The sequence below is a fragment of the Oncorhynchus keta genome, chromosome 3 (genome assembly GCF_023373465.1).
Source record: "Oncorhynchus keta strain PuntledgeMale-10-30-2019 chromosome 3, Oket_V2, whole genome shotgun sequence".
NCBI classification, from domain to species: domain Eukaryota; kingdom Metazoa; phylum Chordata; class Actinopteri; order Salmoniformes; family Salmonidae; genus Oncorhynchus; species Oncorhynchus keta.
In genome coordinates, this window is record NC_068423.1 from 24,351,046 (window position 1) to 24,376,917 (window position 25,872).

The 25,872-nt window shown below is 41.4% G+C and overlaps 1 protein-coding gene across 1 annotated transcript in view; it reads left to right on the top strand.

Moving 5' to 3' along the window:
• The window catches only part of LOC118368752 (myocardin-like), a 166,008-nt gene that overhangs the window by 69,850 nt on the left and 70,286 nt on the right, over positions 1-25,872 (top strand). Inside the window, exon 3 of the mRNA XM_052485889.1 lies at positions 16,945-17,150. Coding sequence (XP_052341849.1) covers positions 16,988-17,150 — 163 coding nt within the window. The 5' untranslated portion in view covers positions 16,945-16,987. The remainder of the gene's footprint in view (positions 1-16,944; positions 17,151-25,872) is intronic.

Below are 25,872 nucleotides of genomic sequence, written 5' to 3' on the forward strand. Positions count from 1 at the left end.
GAATGAACATTTTATAAAGGCTTTCCCAAAAAAACTTCCCAATTAAATGTTGACTGCAAAGTAGGCCTACCTGGCAGAATGATTGTCTGATGATTTGTGTCAGTTGAGAAGGCATTTGTTTCACAAAATCTGCCATCACATGTAGGCCTATTGTACAGTTCAGAGACACAGCTAGCCAAACAGTCTCTTGCTAGCTGCACATCTACACCCTCCCAAAGACATTTATTTGTATTTTTCCCAGACCGCAATTTTTTTTCTTCTGATGTGATTTAAGCATTTGTTGTGGCCTTAAACAAAAATATTCTGTTGTTTTTCTATTTAAAAAAAAATGAATTTGCAAGTGAAAACTATAGGAAAACACTATAGGAAAAAACTATAGGAAAACATCATGTTTTTAACACAGGATGCCTTTCCTTCACCGGGGTGGGGACGTTTTAGGAAATTGTTGGCAAAATGTGAGTTTAGAGTATACCCACTTATCCAGGCACCACTACACCACTGACAACAGCACTGTGTTAAACATCACATGAGCAGTACCTGGGAGAGACAGTGAGCCTAGAGAACTTCCCTTCACGTGACAATATGTCAAGCAGCTCTCGGTTTACCTAATTGGAGGGGGCAGGAATAGCACGTCGGACCAAGACATACTGTACATAGAGACACTTTGCGTGTGCGTGCATGTGTGCCAGCCAATGCTCTACCTGGCTGAGGCTGTTTGACATGCTGGAATCGAATCCCAGATGTAGTCTATCAGGAGATTTAAGAGAGCGGATCCAGCATTCTGAACTCCCTGAGTCGCCCGCTCCTTGAGCTCTGTAATGTCTGCTGCTTCTATTTTGTTGGGAGGCACTTGACGTGGAATCCACAATATGTAGACCTAATCCCACAGAATGACATCATATAGAACATGTGATCCACAATATGTAGGCCTAATCCCACAGAATGACATCATATAGAACATGTGATCCACAATATGTAGGCCTAATCCCACAGAATGACATCATATAGAACATGTGATCCACAATATGTAGGCCTGATCCCACAGAATGACATCATATAGAACATGTGATCCACAATATGTAGGCCTAATCCCACAGAATGACATCATATAGAACATGTGATCCACAATATGTAGGCCTAATCCCACAGAATGACATCATATAGAACATGTGATCCACAATATGTAGGCCTAATCCCACAGAATGACATCATATAGAACATGTGATCCACAATATGTAGGCCTAATCCCACAGAATGACATCATATAGAACATGTGATCCACAATATGTAGGCCTAATCCCACAGAATGACATCATATAGAACATGTGATCCACAATATGTAGGCCTAATCCCACAGAATGACATCATATAGAACATGTGATCCACAATATGTAGGCCTAATCCCACAGAATGACATCATATAGAACATGTGATCCACAATATGTAGGCCTAATCCCACAGAATGACATCATATAGAACATGTGATCCACAATATGTAGGCCTAATCCCACAGAATGACATCATATAGAACATGTGATCCACAATATGTAGGCCTAATCCCACAGAATGACATCATATAGAACATGTGATCCACAATATGTAGGCCTAATCCCACAGAATGACATCATATAGAACATGTGATCCACAATATGTAGGCCTAATCCCACAGAATGACATCATATAGAACATGTGATCCACAATATGTAGGCCTAATCCCACAGAATGACATCATATAGAACATGTGATCCACAATATGTAGGCCTAATCCCACAGAATGACATCATATAGAACATGTGATCCACAATATGTAGGCCTAATCCCACAGAATGACATAATATAGAACATGTAATTCACAATATGTAGGCCTAATCCCACAGAATGACATCATATAGAACATGTGATCCACAATATGTAGGCCTAATCCCACAGAATGACATCATATAGAACATGTAATTCACAATATGTAGGCCTGATCCCACAGAATGACATCATATAGAACATGTGATCCACAATATGTAGGCCTGATCCCACAGAATGACATCATATAGAACATGTGATCCACAATATGTAGGCCTAATCCCACAGAATGACATCATATAGAACATGTGATCCACAATATGTAGGCCTAATCCCACAGAATGACATCATATAGAACATGTGATCCACAATATGTAGGCCTAATCCCACAGAATGACATCATATAGAACATGTGATCTACAATATGTAGGCCTAATCCCACATAATGACATCATATAGAACATGTGATCTACAATATGTAGGCCTAATCCCACAGAATGACATCATATAGAACATGTGATCCACAATATGTAGGCCTGATCCCACAGAATGACATCATATAGAACATGTGATCTACAATATGTAGGCCTAATCCCACAGAATGACATCATATAGAACATGTGATCTACAATATGTAGGCCTAATCCCACAGAATGACATCATATAGAACATGTGATCTACAATATGTAGGCCTAATCCCACAGAATTACATCATATAGAACATGTGATCTACAATATGTAGGCCTGATCCCACAGAATGACATCATATAGAACATGCGATCCACAATATGTAGGCCTAATCCCACAGAATGACATCATATAGAACATGCGATCCACAATATGTAGGCCTAATCCCACAGAATGACATCATATAGAACATGCGATCCACAATATGTAGGCCTAATCCCACAGAATGACCTCATATAGAACATGCGATCCACAATATGTAGGCCTAATCCCACAGAATGACATCATATAGAACATGCGATCCACAATATGTAGGCCTAATCCCACAGAATGGCATCATATAGAACATGTGATCCACAATATGTATGCCTAATCCCACAGAATGACATCATATAGAACATGTGATCCACAATATGTAGGCCTAATCCCACAGAATGACATCATATAGAACATGCGATCCACAATATGTAGGCCTAATCCCACAGAATGACATAATATAGAACATGTAATTCACAATATGTAGGCCTAATCCCACAGAATGACATCATATAGAACATGTGATCCACAATATGTAGGCCTAATCCCACAGAATGACATCATATAGAACATGTAATTCACAATATGTAGGCCTAATCCCACAGAATGACATCATATAGAACATGTGATCCACAATATGTAGGCCTGATCCCACAGAATGACATCATATAGAACATGTGATCCACAATATGTAGGCCTAATCCCACAGAATGACATCATATAGAACATGTGATCCACAATATGTAGGCCTAATCCCACAGAATGACATCATATAGAACATGTGATCCACAATATGTAGGCCTAATCCCACAGAATGACATCATATAGAACATGTGATCTACAATATGTAGGCCTAATCCCACATAATGACATCATATAGAACATGTGATCCACAATATGTAGGCCTAATCCCACAGAATGACATCATATAGAACATGTGATCTACAATATGTAGGCCTAATCCCACCGAATGACATCATATAGAACATGTGATCTACAATATGTAGGCCTAATCCCACCGAATGACATCATATAGAACATGTGATCTACAATATGTAGGCCTGATCCCACAGAATGACATCATATAGAACATGTGATCCACAATATGTAGGCCTGATCCCACAGAATGACATCATATAGAACATGTGATCTACAATATGTAGGCCTGATCCCACAGAATGACATCATATAGAACATGTGATCTACAATATGTAGGCCTAATCCCACAGAATGACATCATATAGAACATGTGATCCACAATATGTAGGCCTGATCCCACAGAATGACATCATATAGAACATGTGATCTACAATATGTAGGCCTAATCCCACAGAATGACATCATATAGAACATGTGATCTACAATATGTAGGCCTAATCCCACAGAATGACATCATATAGAACATGTGATCTACAATATGTAGGCCTAATCCCACAGAATTACATCATATAGAACATGTGATCTACAGTATGTAGGCCTGATCCCACAGAATGACATCATATAGAACATGCGATCCACAATATGTAGGCCTGATCCCACAGAATGACATCATATAGAACATGCGATCTACAATATGTAGGCCTGATCCCACAGAATGACATCATATAGAACATGCGATCTACAATATGTAGGCCTAATCCCACAGAATGACATCATATAGAACATGCGATCCACAATATGTAGGCCTAATCCCACAGAATGACATCATATAGAACATGCGATCCACAATATGTAGGCCTAATCCCACAGAATGACCTCATATAGAACATGCGATCCACAATATGTAGGCCTAATCCCACAGAATGACATCATATAGAACATGCGATCCACAATATGTAGGCCTAATCCCACAGAATGGCATCATATAGAACATGCGATCCACAATATGTAGGCCTAATCCCACAGAATGACATCATATAGAACATGTGATCCACAATATGTAGGCCTAATCCCACAGAATGACATCATATAGAACATGTGATCCACAATATGTAGGCCTAATCCCACAGAATGACATCATATAGAACATGTGATCCACAATATGTAGGCCTAATCCCACAGAATGACATCATATAGAACATGTGATCCACAATATGTAGGCCTAATCCCACAGAATGACATCATATAGAACATGTGATCCACAATATGTAGGCCTAATCCCACAGAATGACATCATATAGAACATGTGATCCACAATATGTAGGCCTAATCCCACAGAATGACATAATATAGAACATGTAATTCACAATATGTAGGCCTAATCCCACAGAATGACATCATATAGAACATGTGATCCACAATATGTAGGCCTAATCCCACAGAATGACATCATATAGAACATGTAATTCACAATATGTAGGCCTAATCCCACAGAATGACATCATATAGAACATGTGATCCACAATATGTAGGCCTAATCCCACAGAATGACATCATATAGAACATGTGATCCACAATATGTAGGCCTAATCCCACAGAATGACATCATATAGAACATGTGATCTACAATATGTAGGCCTAATCCCACATAATGACATCATATAGAACATGTGATCTACAATATGTAGGCCTAATCCCACAGAATGACATCATATAGAACATGTGATCCACAATATGTAGGCCTGATCCCACAGAATGACATCATATAGAACATGTGATCTACAATATGTAGGCCTAATCCCACAGAATGACATCATATAGAACATGTGATCTACAATATGTAGGCCTAATCCCACAGAATGACATCATATAGAACATGTGATCTACAATATGTAGGCCTAATCCCACAGAATTACATCATATAGAACATGTGATCTACAATATGTAGACCTGATCCCACAGAATGACATCATATAGAACATGCGATCCACAATATGTAGGCCTAATCCCACAGAATGACATCATATAGAACATGCGATCCACAATATGTAGGCCTAATCCCACAGAATGACATCATATAGAACATGCGATCCACAATATGTAGGCCTAATCCCACAGAATGACCTCATATAGAACATGCGATCCACAATATGTAGGCCTAATCCCACAGAATGACCTCATATAGAACATGCGATCCACAATATGTAGGCCTAATCCCACAGAATGGCATCATATAGAACATGCGATCCACAATATGTAGGCCTAATCCCACAGAATGACATCATATAGAACATGCGATCCACAATATGTAGGCCTAATCCCACAGAATGACATCATATAGAACATGCGATCCACAATATGTAGGCCTAATCCCACAGAATGACATAATATAGAACATGTAATTCACAATATGTAGGCCTAATCCCACAGAATGACATCATATAGAACATGTGATCCACAATATGTAGGCCTAATCCCACAGAATGACATCATATAGAACATGTAATTCACAATATGTAGGCCTAATCCCACAGAATGACATCATATAGAACATGTGATCCACAATATGTAGGCCTGATCCCACAGAATGACATCATATAGAACATGTGATCCACAATATGTAGGCCTAATCCCACAGAATGACATCATATAGAACATGTGATCCACAATATGTAGGCCTAATCCCACAGAATGACATCATATAGAACATGTGATCCACAATATGTAGGCCTAATCCCACAGAATGACATCATATAGAACATGTGATCTACAATATGTAGGCCTAATCCCACATAATGACATCATATAGAACATGTGATCCACAATATGTAGGCCTAATCCCACAGAATGACATCATATAGAACATGTGATCTACAATATGTAGGCCTAATCCCACCGAATGACATCATATAGAACATGTGATCTACAATATGTAGGCCTAATCCCACAGAATGACATCATATAGAACATGTGATCTACAATATGTAGGCCTGATCCCACAGAATGACATCATATAGAACATGTGATCCACAATATGTAGGCCTGATCCCACAGAATGACATCATATAGAACATGTGATCTACAATATGTAGGCCTGATCCCACAGAATGACATCATATAGAACATGTGATCTACAATATGTAGGCCTAATCCCACAGAATGACATCATATAGAACATGTGATCCACAATATGTAGGCCTGATCCCACAGAATGACATCATATAGAACATGTGATCTACAATATGTAGGCCTAATCCCACAGAATGACATCATATAGAACATGTGATCTACAATATGTAGGCCTAATCCCACAGAATGACATCATATAGAACATGTGATCTACAATATGTAGGCCTAATCCCACAGAATTACATCATATAGAACATGTGATCTACAGTATGTAGGCCTGATCCCACAGAATGACATCATATAGAACATGCGATCCACAATATGTAGGCCTGATCCCACAGAATGACATCATATAGAACATGCGATCTACAATATGTAGGCCTGATCCCACAGAATGACATCATATAGAACATGCGATCTACAATATGTAGGCCTAATCCCACAGAATGACATCATATAGAACATGCGATCCACAATATGTAGGCCTAATCCCACAGAATGACATCATATAGAACATGCGATCCACAATATGTAGGCCTAATCCCACAGAATGACCTCATATAGAACATGCGATCCACAATATGTAGGCCTAATCCCACAGAATGACATCATATAGAACATGCGATCCACAATATGTAGGCCTAATCCCACAGAATGGCATCATATAGAACATGTGATCCACAATATGTAGGCCTAATCCCACAGAATGACATCATATAGAACATGTGATCCACAATATGTAGGCCTAATCCCACAGAATGACATCATATAGAACATGTGATCCACAATATGTAGGCCTAATCCCACAGAATGACATCATATAGAACATGTGATCCACAATATGTAGGCCTAATCCCACAGAATGACATCATATAGAACATGTGATCCACAATATGTAGGCCTAATCCCACAGAATGACATCATATAGAACATGTGATCCACAATATGTAGGCCTAATCCCACAGAATGACATCATATAGAACATGTGATCCACAATATGTAGGCCTAATCCCACAGAATGACATAATATAGAACATGTAATTCACAATATGTAGGCCTAATCCCACAGAATGACATCATATAGAACATGTGATCCACAATATGTAGGCCTAATCCCACAGAATGACATCATATAGAACATGTAATTCACAATATGTAGGCCTAATCCCACAGAATGACATCATATAGAACATGTGATCCACAATATGTAGGCCTGATCCCACAGAATGACATCATATAGAACATGTGATCCACAATATGTAGGCCTAATCCCACAGAATGACATCATATAGAACATGTGATCCACAATATGTAGGCCTAATCCCACAGAATGACATCATATAGAACATGTGATCCACAATATGTAGGCCTAATCCCACAGAATGACATCATATAGAACATGTGATCTACAATATGTAGGCCTAATCCCACATAATGACATCATATAGAACATGTGATCCACAATATGTAGGCCTAATCCCACAGAATGACATCATATAGAACATGTGATCTACAATATGTAGGCCTAATCCCACCGAATGACATCATATAGAACATGTGATCTACAATATGTAGGCCTAATCCCACAGAATGACATCATATAGAACATGTGATCTACAATATGTAGGCCTGATCCCACAGAATGACATCATATAGAACATGTGATCCACAATATGTAGGCCTGATCCCACAGAATGACATCATATAGAACATGTGATCTACAATATGTAGGCCTGATCCCACAGAATGACATCATATAGAACATGTGATCTACAATATGTAGGCCTAATCCCACAGAATGACATCATATAGAACATGTGATCCAGAATATGTAGGCCTGATCCCACAGAATGACATCATATAGAACATGTGATCTACAATATGTAGGCCTAATCCCACAGAATGACATCATATAGAACATGTGATCTACAATATGTAGGCCTAATCCCACAGAATGACATCATATAGAACATGTGATCTACAATATGTAGGCCTAATCCCACAGAATTACATCATATAGAACATGTGATCTACAATATGTAGGCCTGATCCCACAGAATGACATCATATAGAACATGCGATCCACAATATGTAGGCCTAATCCCACAGAATGACATCATATAGAACATGCGATCCACAATATGTAGGCCTAATCCCACAGAATGACATCATATAGAACATGTGATCCACAATATGTAGGCCTAATCCCACAGAATGACCTCATATAGAACATGTGATCCACAATATGTAGGCCTAATCCCACAGAATGACATCATATAGAACATGTGATCCACAATATGTAGGCCTAATCCCACAGAATGGCATCATATAGAACATGTGATCCACAATATGTAGGCCTAATCCCACAGAATGACATCATATAGAACATGTGATCCACAATATGTAGGCCTAATCCCACAGAATGACATCATATAGAACATGTGATCCACAATATGTGGACTACATAGAAGTAGATTTGGGAAATTCTTAGAAGTAGATTTCAGAATGTTGAGGTGTATCAGTTTTTTTGTAAAGGCCCTCATTAATAAATATCACACGTCTAAAGTCTTTGTTGTTAGATATATTTTGGAGGGGAGGAGTTGTTGGATTCATGGTTAGGATATTTGTCATAACACCCGGGCTACATCTGGTGAACTGTAAAGTATTAGCGAATTCTCTTTTCTCCCTTATATTCATCTTTCTTGGCGTTTGTTGCCAGACAGAGACGCAATCTCTTAGCGCTGTGTATTCCAGTTATTTTTCTGTTGAATTTACACTTAAGAGGTCCTGGCCTGGGACATATTCCACTGTTTTGCTGTGTAGAGGGTTGATGAAACACCCCAGCCCAATTCCTCTGGTGATTGATGCCTATGAAATCCATAGAGCTAAACAGTGCTGAAGGAGGAGAATACAAGAAGCTACAGCTGCGTTGTTACCGTAGATCACAGACAGACTGGACAGTGGTAGTATGTAGCTGCCTCATATTCATCACAGATACATACTCAACCACTTTGCAAGCATGTGGGGGGAAAAAAGTTTGACAGTTGGTTGGTTAAATTGTATTGTCTGTCGGGTTCTGAAATGGTGTGCACACTGTGCTGAGAAAAAAAAACTTTATTTAGATTTGATTGTCAGATATCCTCCAAAGCATCGTTCTATGTTTTGTCCCCATTTCACCTCCAATCGAAACATGGCCTCGCTTTCCTCACTGTTTTTGTGTGAGTGTAGATAGTGGCAAAGCAGCCTGGCCTCAGAGTTAACGTAGCAAAATGTACGTTTACCGTGCCACATTTACCCAAGTCATTTCAAGGTTTATTGGTCGCGTACACAGATTTTCAGATGTTATTCGCAGGTGCAGTGAAATGCTTGTGTTTCTAGTGCAGTAATAATACCCTAACAACACAAAACAATACGCACATCATCCAAAAAGTAAAAAGAAAAATTAAGAACTATCAGAGCGAGCAATGTCGGTGTCCGGAATACAAATATATTACAACTATGAAATATCACATTTGGAATCATGTAGTAACCAAAAAAGTGTTAAACAAATCAAAGTATATTTTATATTTAAGATTCATTAAATGAGCCACCCTTTGACTTAATGACAGCTTTGCACACACACTCTTCACATTCTCTCAACCAGCTTCATGAGGTAGTCACCTGGAACGCATTTCAATTAACAGGTGTGCCTTCTTAAAAGTTAATTTGTGGAATTTCTTTCCTTCCTAATGCTTCTGAGCCAATCAGTTGTTTTGTGACAAAGTAGGGGTGGTATACAGAAGATAGCCCTATTTAGTAAAATATCAAGTCTACATTATGGCAAGAACAGCTCAAATAAACAAAGAGAAATGACAATCCATCATTACTTTAAGACATGAAGGTCAGTCAATCCGGAACATTTCAAGAACTTTGAAAGTTTCTTCAAGTGCGTTCGCAAAAATCATCAAGTGCTATGATGGAACTGGCTCTCATGAGGACCGCCACAGGAAAGGAAGACCCAGTAACCTCTGCTGCAGAGGATAAGTTCCATAAAGTTTTTTTAAATATATATCTTCCCAAATGAATAAGCTTAATAATTCTTTGTTGAATGACCTCAAATAAGTCTGAGATCTATGAGAACAAGCGGAGTTGGAAGATTTGCTGTTGTGGATTGAACGCAGAGATTGTTTATACAGTTTTATTTGCGTATAGCACATCACTGACAACTGATGACGAGAATCGAGACAGTTTTATTGTGTTTCTGTCGGCTTGTCACCAAGATCCGAATGAGGAACTGAATCAAATTAGCTTGGATAGAAAAACCCACATTTATTTCAGGAAGTATTGTCTTTGATTTACCATTCAACAATAATCACAACCAACTGTCACCTTTCCAATACTGTTGATGGATGGAATTTAGAATAGATACATGCAGTAAACCAACATCCTAAAATCTGTCTGATCTCTCCCACCATAGGTGGATATCAAAGCAACAGGCAGGGAAGACATATATTTGGTCCACTCATCCAGTCATCACCTACTAGAACATTTTGCTAAGCTTCTGCAACTCTGTCATCGTTTTATAAACCCCTCCCCCAAAATGGGAGTAATACAATTTTTTTTTAAATGTTTTTTTTCCCCCTGGATAGTTCTTTTACTGGTTGTGAGAGGTCCACGGTTTCCGAGAGGGCCAGGGTTTCCGAGAGGGCCAGGGTTTCCGAGAGGGCCAGGGTTTCCGAGAGGGCCAGGGTTTCCGAGAGGGCCAGTGTTTCCGAGAGGGCCAGGGTTTCCGAGAGGGCCAGGGTTTCCGAGAGGGCCAGGGTTTCCGAGAGGGCCAGGGTTTCCGAGAGGGCCAGGGTTTCCGAGAGGGCCAGGGTTTCCGAGAGGGCCAGGGTTTTCAGATCTGGAGTCTGTGGTCAACATTGTCTTGTCTGTCACCTGAAAGCTGACTGCTGTAGCTGCTTAGCAAACACTCCTGTTATATTTTCCATTCGAACAAGCCGAGGGGTCACCAGAGAGGGCTGCCTGTGTTAGCCAAAGCCAGATGGGCTATTCCTATAAATAAGTGTACAGGCAGCGGCACCTGACGCCATAACACTTCCCACTCTGTTTAGTGACCAGCGTTGCCATAAGTCACCTTGGAGAATTAAGTAAATATTTTCAATATGGCCCATGCCATTGTTTATTATAGAATGGCTAAAGTTCTAAATCCTCTGTTAAAAAAATAATTGAATAACAACTTGTCAGAGCGGCAAAGCGTGGCGTACATAGAACCGATACTTATTCATTAGTCCAAAGTCTATTTACTTTAAAACAAATCCTGAAACACCACCTTTTTTATCTCTCTCTCTCTAGCGTGTGGAAGGGCTCATGTTGTAGTCGTCTATTACATAGACTATGACGAGGATTCTACAGTTTGGGATAAAAGCATGCCTTCGGCTTGCCAGTGTCCTGCGTGAAGTTAGAACCAAGTAATGATGTAAGCCATAACATAGAATAACATAGAACTAGAATAGGCATGGATTCTATTTCTATGTTTAAAACAGTGCGTCACCACTTGAAACAGGCTCGTATTTCATCCTCATATTACCCATCATCTTGCTGGGTTCAAGCTCCTCCATCCTCTCCTACTTCATTTGCTCCACGGAATGCCCAGCAGGAAGCATTAGGACATGTTAGACGTTGTGAGACCGCAGGAAAATACTCAGAGAATAGACACCATGTTAGTTAGAGAGGCCAATACTCTACATACTGCTTCTTACCGTACACATCCACTGGGAGCCTGTTTTATACGAGAGAAAAGACACAATCATGGACCAGAAATAACAACTTTTTTTTCTCCAAACTCTGTGTTCGAAGTAAGGCGTGGTAAAACGGAGGCCGTTAAATATTTAGCTCAGGATAAGATGCCGGTATAACTGTCACATTTAGTCATTTAAGAAGATCATGTTGTCTAGAGCACAATAGGTGCCTCTACAATAGGTGCCTCTACAATAGGTGCCTCTACGATAGGTGCCTCTACGATAGGTGCCTCTACAATAGGTGCCTCTACGATAGGTGCCTCTACGATAGGTGCCTCTACGATAGGTGCCTCTACAATAGGTGCCTCTACGATAGGTGCCTCTACAATAGGTGCCTCTACGATAGGTGCCTCTACGATAGGTGCCTCTACGATAGGTGCCTCTACGATAGGTGCCTCTACGATAGGTGCCTACAAATGACATGGTTAAAGAAGGACTACAGTTTGTGTGCCAGCAACTATCGCAGGACTATAATATAATACGATAAGCGACTAGAATATCCTAATTAGCTTCAATTGAAAATGTATTAATTCCCAGTGGTGGAAGTCTTGGCTTAACCCTCCCTGACATAAATAAGACCAGTCATGAAAGCATGCAGCTGTAAATGTGGCCAGCCAGCCAGCCCTCAGCCAGCCAGCCAGCCAGCCCTCAGCCAGCCAGCCAGCCAGCCAGCCCTCAGCCAGCCCTCAGCCAGCCAGCCCTCAGCCAGCCAGCCAGCCAGCCCTCAGCCAGCCAGCCAGCCAGCCAGCCAGCCAGCCAGCCAGCCCTCAGCCAGCCAGCCCTCAGCCAGCCAGCCCTCAGCCAGCCAGCCAGCCAGCCAGCCCTCAGCCAGCCCTCAGCCAGCCAGCCCTCAGCCAGCCAGCCAGCCAGACAGCCAGCCAGCCCTCAGCCAGCCAGCCAGCCCTCAGCTCAGCTCTGGTGGTCCAACAGGAACAGAAAATAACAACATTCCTGGATATAATAATCTGTCAGTGAGATTTGGAGGCTAAGGCTAAGTAAGCTAATACTGTAACCTGTAACCTGCGTTGAACTGAAGACCATTATGGGATAGCCCACACAGTGAAACCATTGACTAAACAAGATGAATGTATGTCATACATAGCACATAGGCCTATAAACATTGACTTTGACCACACAAACAAACAGGGAGCCGTCTCTGATGCTATAAGACTTCATGTATCACCACTAAAACCAATGCAGGCACCGACAACGGGAAAGTGAAATGTGGCTCAGATTACATTACTCCTCTGTCTGTTTACCATTAGAGAGAGGGTATGATGACACATCCAGGGTTCTTTCTCCAAACTGAGGGAATCGATAAGGTCAGGAGAAACTGTAATTACCACATGCCCAAAGACAAGACAGTGACTTACTCTCCATAATACTTACTCTCCACGGCACAGACGTTAATTCAACGTCTATTCCACGTTGGTTCAACGTCATTTCATTGAAATGCCGTGGAAACAACGTTGATTCAACCAGTGTGTGCCACGTCTTCAGCCACACTGAGGAAATCAATAAGGAGATCTTGGAGAAGTCCTCTCTACATCTTTATAGGAAACCTAATGACATTTTAAATGGCAACCAAATATCTTACCCCACTCTGTCTTACCCCACTCCGTCTTACCCCACTCCGTCTCTCTGTCTTACCCCACTCCGTCTTACCCCACTCTGTCTTACCCCACTCTGTCTTACCCCACTCTGTCTTACCCCACTCTGTCTTACCCCACTCCGTCTCTGTCTTACCCCACTCCGTCTCTGTCTTACCCCACTCCGTCTCTGTCTTACCCCACTCCGTCTCTGTCTTACCCCACTCCGTCTCTCTGTCTTACCCCACTCCGTCTTACCCCACTCCGTCTTACCCCACTCTGTCTTACCCCACTCCGTCTTACCCCACTCTGTCTTACCCCACTCTGTCTTACCCCACTCTGTCTTACCCCACTCTGTCTTACCCCACTCTGTCTTACCCCACTCCGTCTTACCCCACTCTGTCTTACCCCACTCTGTCTTACCCCACTCTGTCTTACCCCACTCCGTCTTACCCCACTCTGTCTTACGGGATAGCCCACTCTTAAGCATCCAGATACCATCGGCAAATAACATAAACATGTTTTGAAGATGCGGATCGTTTTTTTTTTTTTTTTTTACAGCTTCAGAGTTGGGTGTTTTGGGCCACATGTTCTGCACTTCAGTCCCACCTTACCCTGGACATGGGCTGGGCAGGTATCTCTAGTGGAGATCAGAACATAGCATTAGAACCCGTTCTAGAACTTTTTCCAATGTTTCATCACATTGACTGAAGCACCTACAATCTATGGATTGAGGGGATTTGTTTGTTCTTCTCCTGTAATTGTCATCCTATAGCTAACGCCAATGTAGGCCACACACTATGCCAGCCATATCTGTCCTGTCCCGCCCTGGCCTTGGTTAGGCTGTCACTGTGATATAACATGGCCAGGGTGGGCTGCCTCGTTCCTTGGCGATGGGTGGGCTTTCAACCTCCGGCCCATCAGTTAAGACCTCATTAAAAGAGGAGTGCATAGAGGCATGTTTTCTGTTCTGCTATTTTATGGAGGGTAATTTACTGCAAGTGTTGTCTTGTTTCTGACGTAAATGCTTGGCTTTGTTATTGTTTCCCCCCAGCTCGTGTTTATGGGCCGTATACAAGCCCCCTTTTTGTCTGCTCAACATGCACTACAGAGATACTGTATCTGTCTTACCACACAGATAAGTACATTTCCGATGGGCTCTCCTTTCCCTCTCATGGTTGTTTGGTCAAGTCTTGGCGAATGGCTGTGGCGTCATTTTGTAAGGCAGCTAACCTTGACTTGTGATGAAAATGGTCTGCTATGTGTCAAGCAAATGTGTCATATTATGAATGTAACTAACTATAAATTGTCTAGTCGTGAAAGGCTTGTATAAGTTGACAGGTTTGGGAAGGATTGCATTAGGACTATTAGTTTAACATGTTTTCATTATAAATCTACTCACTAATATGTGTTCATTATACATCTACTCACTAACAGGTTTCCATTATAAAATATTTAGACCTTTACTTATCCGACACCCTGTATCCGGGCAGACTGGCCGACGTAGCCTTGCTTTTTGATACCTCAGCTGTTTTCAGGAGGCGTGACATATGAGGTTGTCCTCTAAGCATCAGAATGGTTCTCCAAACAGAGATTATGAAAGAAAACAGTGATGCAAGTTCACGGTGCCCTGTGAGACCCCTTAGTGGACGATGATGTACGGGGCCCTGGGCAGGACAGAAGACTTGGCTTGTCTATGGACGAGAGTGAGGGGCCTCGTTTTTCAACTCAACGATTTTCTCTCAATGCTACTGAATCCGCTGAGCATGGAGTGTTTATTATTTGGGAATAAGGAAGAAGGGGGAAGAAGGTCTTCTCTTTGTAAACTCTGTAAATGAAGAAGTTGGCTGATGTGGAGGGCGGATGGCGAGAGAAGCAGGACTTGTCCACGGCCTTAAGCTCTGTAAACAGACGGACACATGCAGCATGCTGGTCGCTGTGCCGTCTCCAGGCTCAGATGGATTCTAAACTAAATACAATCAAATCAAATGTATTTATATAGCCCTTCGTACATCAGCTGATATCTCAAAGTGCTGTACAGAAACCCAGCCTAAAACTCCAAACAGCAAGCAATGCAGGTGTAGAAGCACGGTGGCTAGGAAAACCTCCCTAGAAAGGCCAAAACCTTGGAAGAAACCTAGAGAGGAACCAGGCTATGTGGGGTGGACAGTCCTCTTCTGGCTGTGCCGGGTGGAGATTATAACAGAACATGGCCAAGATGTTCAAATGTTCATAAATGACCAGCATGGTCGAATAATAATAAGGCAGAACAGTTGAAACTGGAGCAGCAGCACGGTCAGGTGGACTGGGGACAGCAAGGAGTCATCATTTCAGGTAGTCCTGGGGCTCAGGTCCTGGGGACAATACAAAACACTGTTGAAACGGCACACACTAACATAATGGGTAACAACCACAGGGTGTAGAAACACACGGGCATTGAAAATGTGAAGGCTTTCTCGTTGTGTGACGTGTCTGTGGCGTATAGATTTCTCGTTGTGTGACGTGTCTGTGGCGTATAGATTTCTCGTTGTGTGACGTGTCTGTGGCGTATAGATTTCTCGTTGTGTGACGTGTCTGTGGCGTATAGATTTCTCGTTGTGTGACGTGTCTGTGGCGTATAGATTTCTCGTTGTGTGACGTGTCTGTGGCGTATAGATTTCTCGTTGTGTGACGTGTCTGTGGCGTATAGATTTCTCGTTGTGTGACCTGTCTGTGGCGTATAGATTTCTCGTTGTGTGACGTGTCTGTGGCGTATAGATTTCTCGTTTTGTGATGTCAGTTGGATTTTAATTGACCAGCTGTTGTTTTTAACCTGGAGTGGACAGACGCTGAGGCAGCAACAATATCCTGCACGGTGGCCTCTGTGATATTATAATATCAGCCAATTAAGTCGTGAAAGGATGTCCTCTCTCTCTCTCTCACTCACTCTCTCACTCACTCACTCACTCACTCACTCACTCACTCACTCACTCACTCACTCACTCACTCACTCACTCACATAGGGGAACTGATTTTGACAGGATTTGTCCTCTCTCTCTCTCTGACAGGATGTGATTCCCAGTAAAGTAGTCATACAGAGAGAAGCGCAGCATGAATGCAGTGAAAACTACTGAGCTGTCTGTCCACAGTAAGGAGAACAGGCAAAGTCCTGGACACCTAAAGACTAAAGAGGACAATGAGGACCCCCAAGACAAGAAGGACCTCAGCAACCACACAACCAGGAAGAAGCCCTCAACCAATGTGAGCAGGAAGGGTGAGTTTTAACACTATTAGTTATAATTCAAATGAAATGAAAACATATAAACAGGAATAACATTTTCTAAGTATTATGTAAAACGCTTGGTCGCTGATTTGAATCCTGATCCTAGGTATTATCTTAATAATAATATATGCCATTTAGCAGACGCTTTTATCCAAAGCGACTTAGTCATGTGTGCATACATTCTACGTATGGGTGGTCCCAGGAATCTTAAATTTGCCAGGTTTAGCTGGCTAAAGACCAATTCCATTTAGACGTTGACAATGTCAATGATACTAATGATAGTGATCAGCAGATTGATGGGATTGGCTGAATCAATCACACGTGATAACAAATCATATGAAGATTCCCGTCAATCCAAGAATAAAAATAATTTATCTTATTTTCTTCCGCAACTTCAAAATTCCATACAGGTCTTCTGAAAGAAAGTAATAATTTCTGCCATGGATTCAATTGAGATTGTTTTTGTCACTGGCCTACACACAATATCCCATAATGTCAAAGTGGAATTATATTTTTTATTAATAAAAAAGGAAAAGCTGAAATGTCTTGAGTCAATAAGTATTTAACACCTCTGTTATAGCAAGTCTAAATAAATGCAGGAGTAAAAATGTGTTTGACAAGTCACATAATAGGTTGCATGGACTCACTTTGTGTGCAATAAGAATGCTAAACATTATTTTTGAATGACTACCTCATCTCTGTACCCCACACATACAAATTATCTGTAAGGTCCCTCAGTCAAGCAGTGAATTTTAAACACAGATTCAACCACAAAGACCAGGGAGGTTTTCCAAAGCCTTGCAAAGAATGGCACCAATTGGTAGATAGTAGATGGATAAAAAAACAAAACACACATTGAATATCCCTTTGAGCATGTTGAAGTTTTTAATTACACTTTGGATGGTGTATCAATACACCCAGTCACTACGGACATACAGGCATCCTTGCTAACTCAGTTGCTGGAGAGGAAAGAAACCACTCAGAGATTTCACCATAAGGTGAATGGTGACTTTAAAACAGGCAAAGAGTTAAATGGCTGTGATAGGAGAAAACTGGGATCAACATTGTAGTTTTTCCACAATACTAACCTAAATGACAGAGTGAAAAGAAGGAAGCCTGTACAGAATAAAATATTCCAAAACATGCATCCTTTGCAATAAGGCACTACATTAAATCTGCCAAAAATGTGGCAAAGAAATGATCTTTATGTTCTGAATACAAAGTGTTATGTTTGGGGCAAATCCAACACAACACATTACTGAGTACCACTCCATATTTTCAAGCACAGTGGAGTTTTTTGAGGTAAAATAAATGGAATAGATCTACAGTAATCACAGGCAAAATCCTGTAGGAAAACCTGCTACAGTCTGCTCTCCAACAGACACCGGGAGACAAACTCACCTTTCAGCAGGACAATAACCTAAAACACAAGGCCAAATATGCACTGGAGAGTTTCTTACAAAGATGAGATTGAACGTTTCTGAGTGGCCCAGTTACCCTTTTGACTTAAATTTGTTGAACATCTATGGCAAGACTTAAAAATGGCTGTCTAGCGATGATCACTAACCAACTTGACAGAGCTTGAAGAATTTTTAAAAGAATAATCTGCAAATATTGTACAATTAGGTGTGGAAAGCTCTTAGAGACTTACCCAGAAAGACTCACAGCTGTAATCGCTCCCAAAGATGATTCTAAAACGTATTGACTCTGGGGGTTAAATACCCAGAAAGACTTGCTGTCATCACTGCCAATGGTGAATGTAACGTATTTATTTACTCAGGGGTGTGAATATTTTCTGCATTTTATTGTCAATAAATTTGAAAACATTTCTTAAAACATATTTTCACTTTTTCATTTAGGTGTTTTGTGTAGATGGGTGAGAACATTTTTTTTCATTTGATCACTTGAATTCAGGCTGTAACACAACAAAATCAGGAATAAGTCAACGGGTATGAGTACTTTCTGATGATTAATCTGTGTTGAAATATCTGTACGCTCTGCTTTTTAACTTCACAGCCCTAATCAAACCAGTTTAAATGCCACTGGCATGACAAGGGTCTGAAGATGAATTCCAGTCATATAAGCATGTATTTTTAGAATGATGTATCCCCCTGGACTCCCTGCGGAACGAACGGGTCGGTGAGAGAAATACAGCCTTTTCCTACTTCAGTCCTCCTGAAGCCCTCTCCTCCTCTCCTCTCCTCTCCTCACTGCTTTTCCATTATGTCATGTGTGGTGGTAGTCTGAGATTAATGGAAGAGGCGGACAAACAAACTGGACTCCTCAACTTTAGCCAATCATTTTTTTTTCTCCTCGCTCGTTCTCCTTCTTCTCCTTCTCATTCTCCTCTCTTCTTCTCCTCTCTCCTTCTCCTCTCTTCTCCTTCTCATTCTCCTCTCTTCTTCTCCTCTCTCCTTCTCCTCTCTTCTCCTTCTCATTCTCCTCTCTTCTTCTCCTCTCTCCTTCTCCTCTCTTCTCCTTCTCATTATCCTCTCTTCTTCTCCTCTCTCCTTCTCCTCTCTTCTCCTTCTCATTCTCCTCTCTTCTTCTCCTCTCTCCTTCTCCTCTCTTCTCCTTCTCATTCTCCTCTCTTCTTCTCCTCTCTCCTTCTCCTCTCTTCTCCTTCTCATTCTCCTCTCTTCTTCTCCTCTCTCCTTCTCCTCTCTTCTCCTTCTCATTCTCCTCTCTTCTTCTCCTCTCTCCTTCTCCTCTCTTCTCCTTCTCATTCTCCTCTCTTCTTCTCCTCTCTCCTTCTCCTCTCTTCTCCTTCTCATTATCCTCTCTTCTTCTCCTCTCTCCTTCTCCTCTCTTCTCCTTCTCATTCTCCTCTCTTCTTCTCCTCTCTCCTTCTCCTCTCTTCTCCTTCTCATTATCCTCTCTTCTTCTCCTCTCTCCTTCTCCTCTCTTCTCCTTCTCATTCTCCTCTCTTCTTCTCCTCTCTCCTTCTCCTCTCTTCTCCTTCTCATTCTCCTCTCTTCTTCTCCTCTCTCCTTCTCCTCTCTTCTCCTTCTCATTCTCCTCTCTTCTTCTCCTCTCTCCTTCTCCTCTCTTCTCCTTCTCATTCTCCTCTCTTCTTCTCCTCTCTCCTTCTCCTCTCTTCTCCTTCTCATTCTCCTCTCTTCTTCTCCTCTCTCCTTCTCCTCTCTTCTCCTTCTCATTCTCCTCTCTTCTCCTCCTCTCTCCTTCTCCTCTCTTCTCATTCTCCTCTCTTCTTCTCCTCTCTCCTTCTCCTTCTTCTTTCATATCAGGCCCGGGATAGATAGAGAGGGAGACCGAGACAGAGAGAACTAAATAAAACAGTAAAATGCTTCAGAATCTTGTCCACGTCTCCTGGTTCTCTTGCCAAGGACTAATGACAGAGTTCTAATGTAATGTAAAGATAAGTCTGATTTGTTCATAGCAGCCTTTCTTAATTTACTCAAGTATATAATGGTGATGCGAGAATCCCCATATCTTATTTCTTAAGCTCGTTGTAAATAAAGATGTTGTAAACGTCTGCAGGCCAAAAAAACATTCTGCTGTGTGCGTCTGTGTGTTAACATGAACTCAGCAGCATCTCAGACTTGGCCCCTATCCAGAGAGTCGTAGTTGGCATGTTGTCATGAGGACTGCATTGTTCTCTCTCTCAGGATGGTGGAGTAAATGAATTATCCTCACATGTGATTCTAGTAGTTGTATTAACCTTGTAACTCCTCAATGCCCATCACATATGACCACCCTAAGTGGAAAACCATAACCTGACAAAAACTTGTTATAATCAGTCAAACGGGGCGGCAAATCTGTCGTTCTGCCCCTGAACAGGCAGTTCACCCACTGTTCCTAGGCCGTCATTGAAAATAAGAATTTGTTCTTAACTGACTTGCCTGGTTAAATAAAACTATTGTGAAGGGGGGACATTTAATCTAGACTTTTGTATTGTTAAAAAATCTCTAACAAAGTCGTAGATGTTTAAAATGCAACATTCCTCATTTCGACGAAACTTTTTTACACACATTTATACTTAAAAATATTTTAATTTGTATCTTGTTTAGATGGTGAGTTAGACATGAAAAGAGGGCTATAGATCCCTTCTTCATGTCAAGTCTGTCAAGGTGTTGAGGGAGTCCACAGGATGGCATCGTTCACACACGTTTGGCATTAGATGCCTATACCCTCCCATTGTAGCTCATAGGACAACTTTCACTGCAATGACAGAATACTGCAAACTGCCTCCTCCACTAGTTAGTGGAGTGCACCTCCATTGTCTTAAATTGTTTCCTCTCCTTGTCTCATTTCCTTAATCCTGCACTGACATAAAATAGCTGGACAACGAGTCTAATGCGTCCAGATGCATTGCTTCCAGATCAGTGCAGATGATGGAAATGAAGTCGATTACAGTATGGAGATACAAGTCAGCTTTTTTCCTATAACCACTTAAAGGGGCTATCTGTGATTGTTACATCCATTTTCTTTACTTAAGTTCATGATATATACCCATAGATTTAAAAAAAAAAATATATATATATAACGTATAAATACATCATAGTGTTAGTTCAACTGTTGTACCCCATCAGAAGCAAAATATAGACTTGTTTTACTCCAATAGACTCAACCCATGACTAGCCAGTCCTTGCATTCATAGCTCTATCTATGAAGTTGAGAGAGGTGCCATTTCTCCAGCCAAATATTCCACAGCTGTTTGTTTACCAAGAACGGCTTTGTTGTTGTTTGAATGGCATCATATGAACTTATCAAGAGCAGGTTGATTCAAATGATCGATTACTCCCCGTCGTGTGAGACTTGAAACAATTCAACCAAGAACTCTGCCTTCCTGATATTCAGATCGAACTGTCCATTAGTGATATCCTTTTATATAAAGGAGACGTATTTACAGACTACAAGCCTCATGCCCTTGCAAACAAGTCTCACTGGCCCCACATCAAAGATCTTGATTGGGTAGCGTTCCGGTTACCGATTTGTGAGGGGGTTCAGTCTGAGTGTAATTCTTCACAGGGTTTTCATGTGAAAACATGCAGCTTTACCTGATAGAAATCTGGGAAATACTACATTAATTTGGCCAAATGAGGGAGGAGGAGAAGGAGAGGATGAGGAGGAGGGAAAAGGTTGTTTGGCACGGGTAGGTTCTCCCGACACCTACAGTGGAGAAACGTATTGTTCCAATCTGTTCCTTGGCGTGCTGCACGTTCACCTCCCTGAATGCCTTGCTTTCATGTGAATTCCATGGTGATTTGGAGGAGGATGATTGGTCCACGGACTGAATATTACACCCATCTGGACCAATAAAGCGAGGGGAGAAGATCACTTGATCACTGCGGTAATTGGGATCTTGGGTTGGGGTCAACTAAGTGCACCCACCCACTGTTCTAATACTATAGTAGATAAAAATGTAATGAATTTTAATTTATTTCGGGTAACAGACATATATACTACAAAATGTACAATGTGGACCCAGAGGATATCACTTAAACGTATTAATTAACACGCTTGTTTCCAAAGTGGTCTTCGATGGTAAAAAATAATGACACAAATAATGACGAAAAGGCAAAAAGACAAAATTACAAACGAGGAGTGATTGATGAAATGTCAATGGATATAGAGAGGAATGTACAGATTGACCAATACGCATCGGTCCCCGATTGAAAAATCTGTCTGCGGACCCCAATCTGATCCAAATGTAGCATGCATCGGTCAGAAAATCGATTCAAACCTTGTGAATCGCGGTTCACATTTTTTTTAGGGGGTCATGTTACATTATTTCCACCTTCTGAAAATAGGCGACCTATCATCTTTTCTGACAACTGATTTCGTCTGCTCCTTCAGTGTCGGACTGCTTGTAACAGTGTTCACAGTCATTGATCTACAAGTTATTTTTGTTCAGGCCAAACAACCCCGGGGCAATATCAGTAGCATAGTTAAACTGCGCCCTGACCAACGCGAGATAGGTGGCCTATTCCTGAAATTTGATCGGCACCTTCAGCATACTATTGATGAAATGGCTTGCCTGATATTAGGATTTGTTAGTTGACTGACAGACTATGTCATTTGCTAGGTTATTGTTCAATGCGCAGTTGAAAATTGTGTTTTACTAGAATAAAAGTCAACTACCGGAGATGCAAATTTCATCTGGTAATACCTGTTAATCGAGGCTTATAATGTATTTTATTTTGATGGTTCAGGTTCACCATCAGCAATAGTTTTGGTAGTTTTGCTTTAAACAATCAGTGTATGGTAATGTTTTGATATACAGATATAGCAGTCACTGTTACGAAGCATGCCCGATGCCAGAGGAAAAGTGAAGATCACTCAATAGCTACCAAACGGTCAAAATCTTTCGATTTTGAGATGAGGTGAAATTTAAAATTGTGATATATATATATTTTCATTGCCTATGTTATAGCAAATTTGTAAACAATACATATTTATACATTACTAGCTCAAACACTTAATCTGCATGAAGGACCAGTTAATTAGGGTGATGGTGATTTCAGAACCAAGGTGGGGGGATGAAAACAGGCTACATTGACCCCCTAATCTGGTAGTGGTAGTGGGGCGGTAGATGCCTAGTCTCCTTTATGGTCCTAATCTGCTAGTGGTAGTGGGGTGGTAGATGCCTAGTCTCCTTTATGGTCCTAATCTGCTAGTGGTAGTGGGGTGGTAGATGCCTAGTCTCCTTTATGGTCCTAATCTGCTAGTGGTAGTGGGTGGTAGATGCCTAGTCTCCTTTATGGTCCTAATCTGCTAGTGGTAGTGGGGTGGTAGATGCCTAGTCTCCTTTATGGTCCTCATCTGCTAGTGGTAGTGGGTGGTAGATGCCTAGTCTCCTTTATGGTCCTAATCTGCTAGTGGTAGTGGGGTGGTAGATGCCTAGTCTCCTTTATGGTCCTAATCTGCTAGTGGTAGTGGGTGGTAGATGCCTAGTCTCCTTTATGGTCCTAATCTGTTAGTGGTAGTGGGGTGGTAGATGCCTTAGTCTCCTTTATGGTCCTAATCTGGTAGTGGGGTGGTAGATACCTAGTCTTCCTTATGGTCCTAATCTGCTAGTGGTAGTGGGTGGTAGATGCCTAGTCTCCTTTATGGTCCTAATCTGCTAGTGGTAGTGGGGTGGTAGATGCCTAGTCTCCTTTATGGTCCTAATCTGCTAGTGGTAGTGGGGTGGTAGATGCCTAGTCTCCTTTATGGTCCTAATCTGTTAGTGGTAGTGGGGTGGTAGATGCCTTAGTCTCCTTTATGGTCCTAATCTGGTAGTGGGGTGGTAGATACCTAGTCTTCCTTATGGTCCTAATCTGCTAGTGGTAGTGGGTGGTAGATGCCTAGTCTCCTTTATGGTCCTAATCTGCTAGTGGTAGTGGGGTGGTAGATGCCTAGTCTCCTTTATGGTCCTAATCTGCTAGTTGTAGTAGTGGGGTGGTAGATGCCTAGTCTCCTTTATGGCCCTAATCTGTTTGTGGTAGTGGGGTGGTAGATGCCTTAGTCTCCTTTATGGTCCTAATCTGGTAGTGGGGTGGTAGATACCTAGTCTTCCTTATGGTCCTAATCTGCTAGTGGTAGTGGGTGGTAGATGCCTAGTCTCCTTTATGGTCCTAATCTGCTAGTGGTAGTGGGGTGGTAGATGCCTAGTCTCCTTTATGGTCCTAATCTGCTAGTGGTAGTGGGGTGGTAGATGCCTAGTCTCCTTTATGGCCCTAATCTGGTAGTGGCAGTGGGGTGGTAGATACGTTGCCTTTCTTATGGCTCAGATAAGGTGCCTACATAGTACATACACCATAGACATACATAATTCACACATACAGAAGTAATCTCAGACAGATCCAGCTCAGAGCGGCCCAGCTCAGAGAGGCCCAGCTCATGAGCTCCATCAGTAGCCGATTTTAATTTAGAATTGAAAATGAATGTGTTTTTGCAACAAATGTTAGTGCATCATATAGCATCAAACCGAATCGCATCGATTCGTTCTCTAATCAAACCGAATCGCATCGATTCGTTCTCTAATCAAACCGAATCGCATCGATTCGTTCTCTAATCAAACCGAATCGCATCGATTCGTTCTCTAATCAAACCGAATCGCATCGATTCGTTCTCTAATCAAACCGAATCGCATCGATTCGTTCTCTAATCAAACCGAATCGCATCGATTCGTTTTCTAATCAAACCGAATCGCATCGATTCGTTTTCTAATCAAACCGAATCGCATCGATTTCGTTCTCTAATCAAAACGAATCGCATCGATTTGTTTTCTAATCAAACCAAATCGTACTGAATCATTTCAAACTAAAACGTATGGTTCCTGTATCGGAGCCCATGTATCTACATACATATCGAGGCGTCTTGAAAAGGAAAGATGCACATCTCCAGTACTACAGCCGTGGACAAAAGTTTGGAATGACACAAATATGAATTTACCCAAAGTTTGCTGCTTCAGTGTCTTTAGATATTTTTGTCAGATGTTACTATGGAATAATGAAGTATAATTACAAGATTTTCATAAGTGTCAAAGGCTTTTATTGACAATTACATGAAGTTGATGCAAATAGTCCATATTTGCAGTGTTGACCCTTCTTTTTCAAGACCTCTGTAATCCGCCCTGTCATGCTGTCAGTTAACTTCTGGGCCACATCCTGACTGATGGCAGCCCATTCTTGCATAATCAATGCTTGGAGTTTGTCAGAAGTTGTGGGTTTTTGTTTGTCCACCCACCTCTTGAGGATTGTTCTCA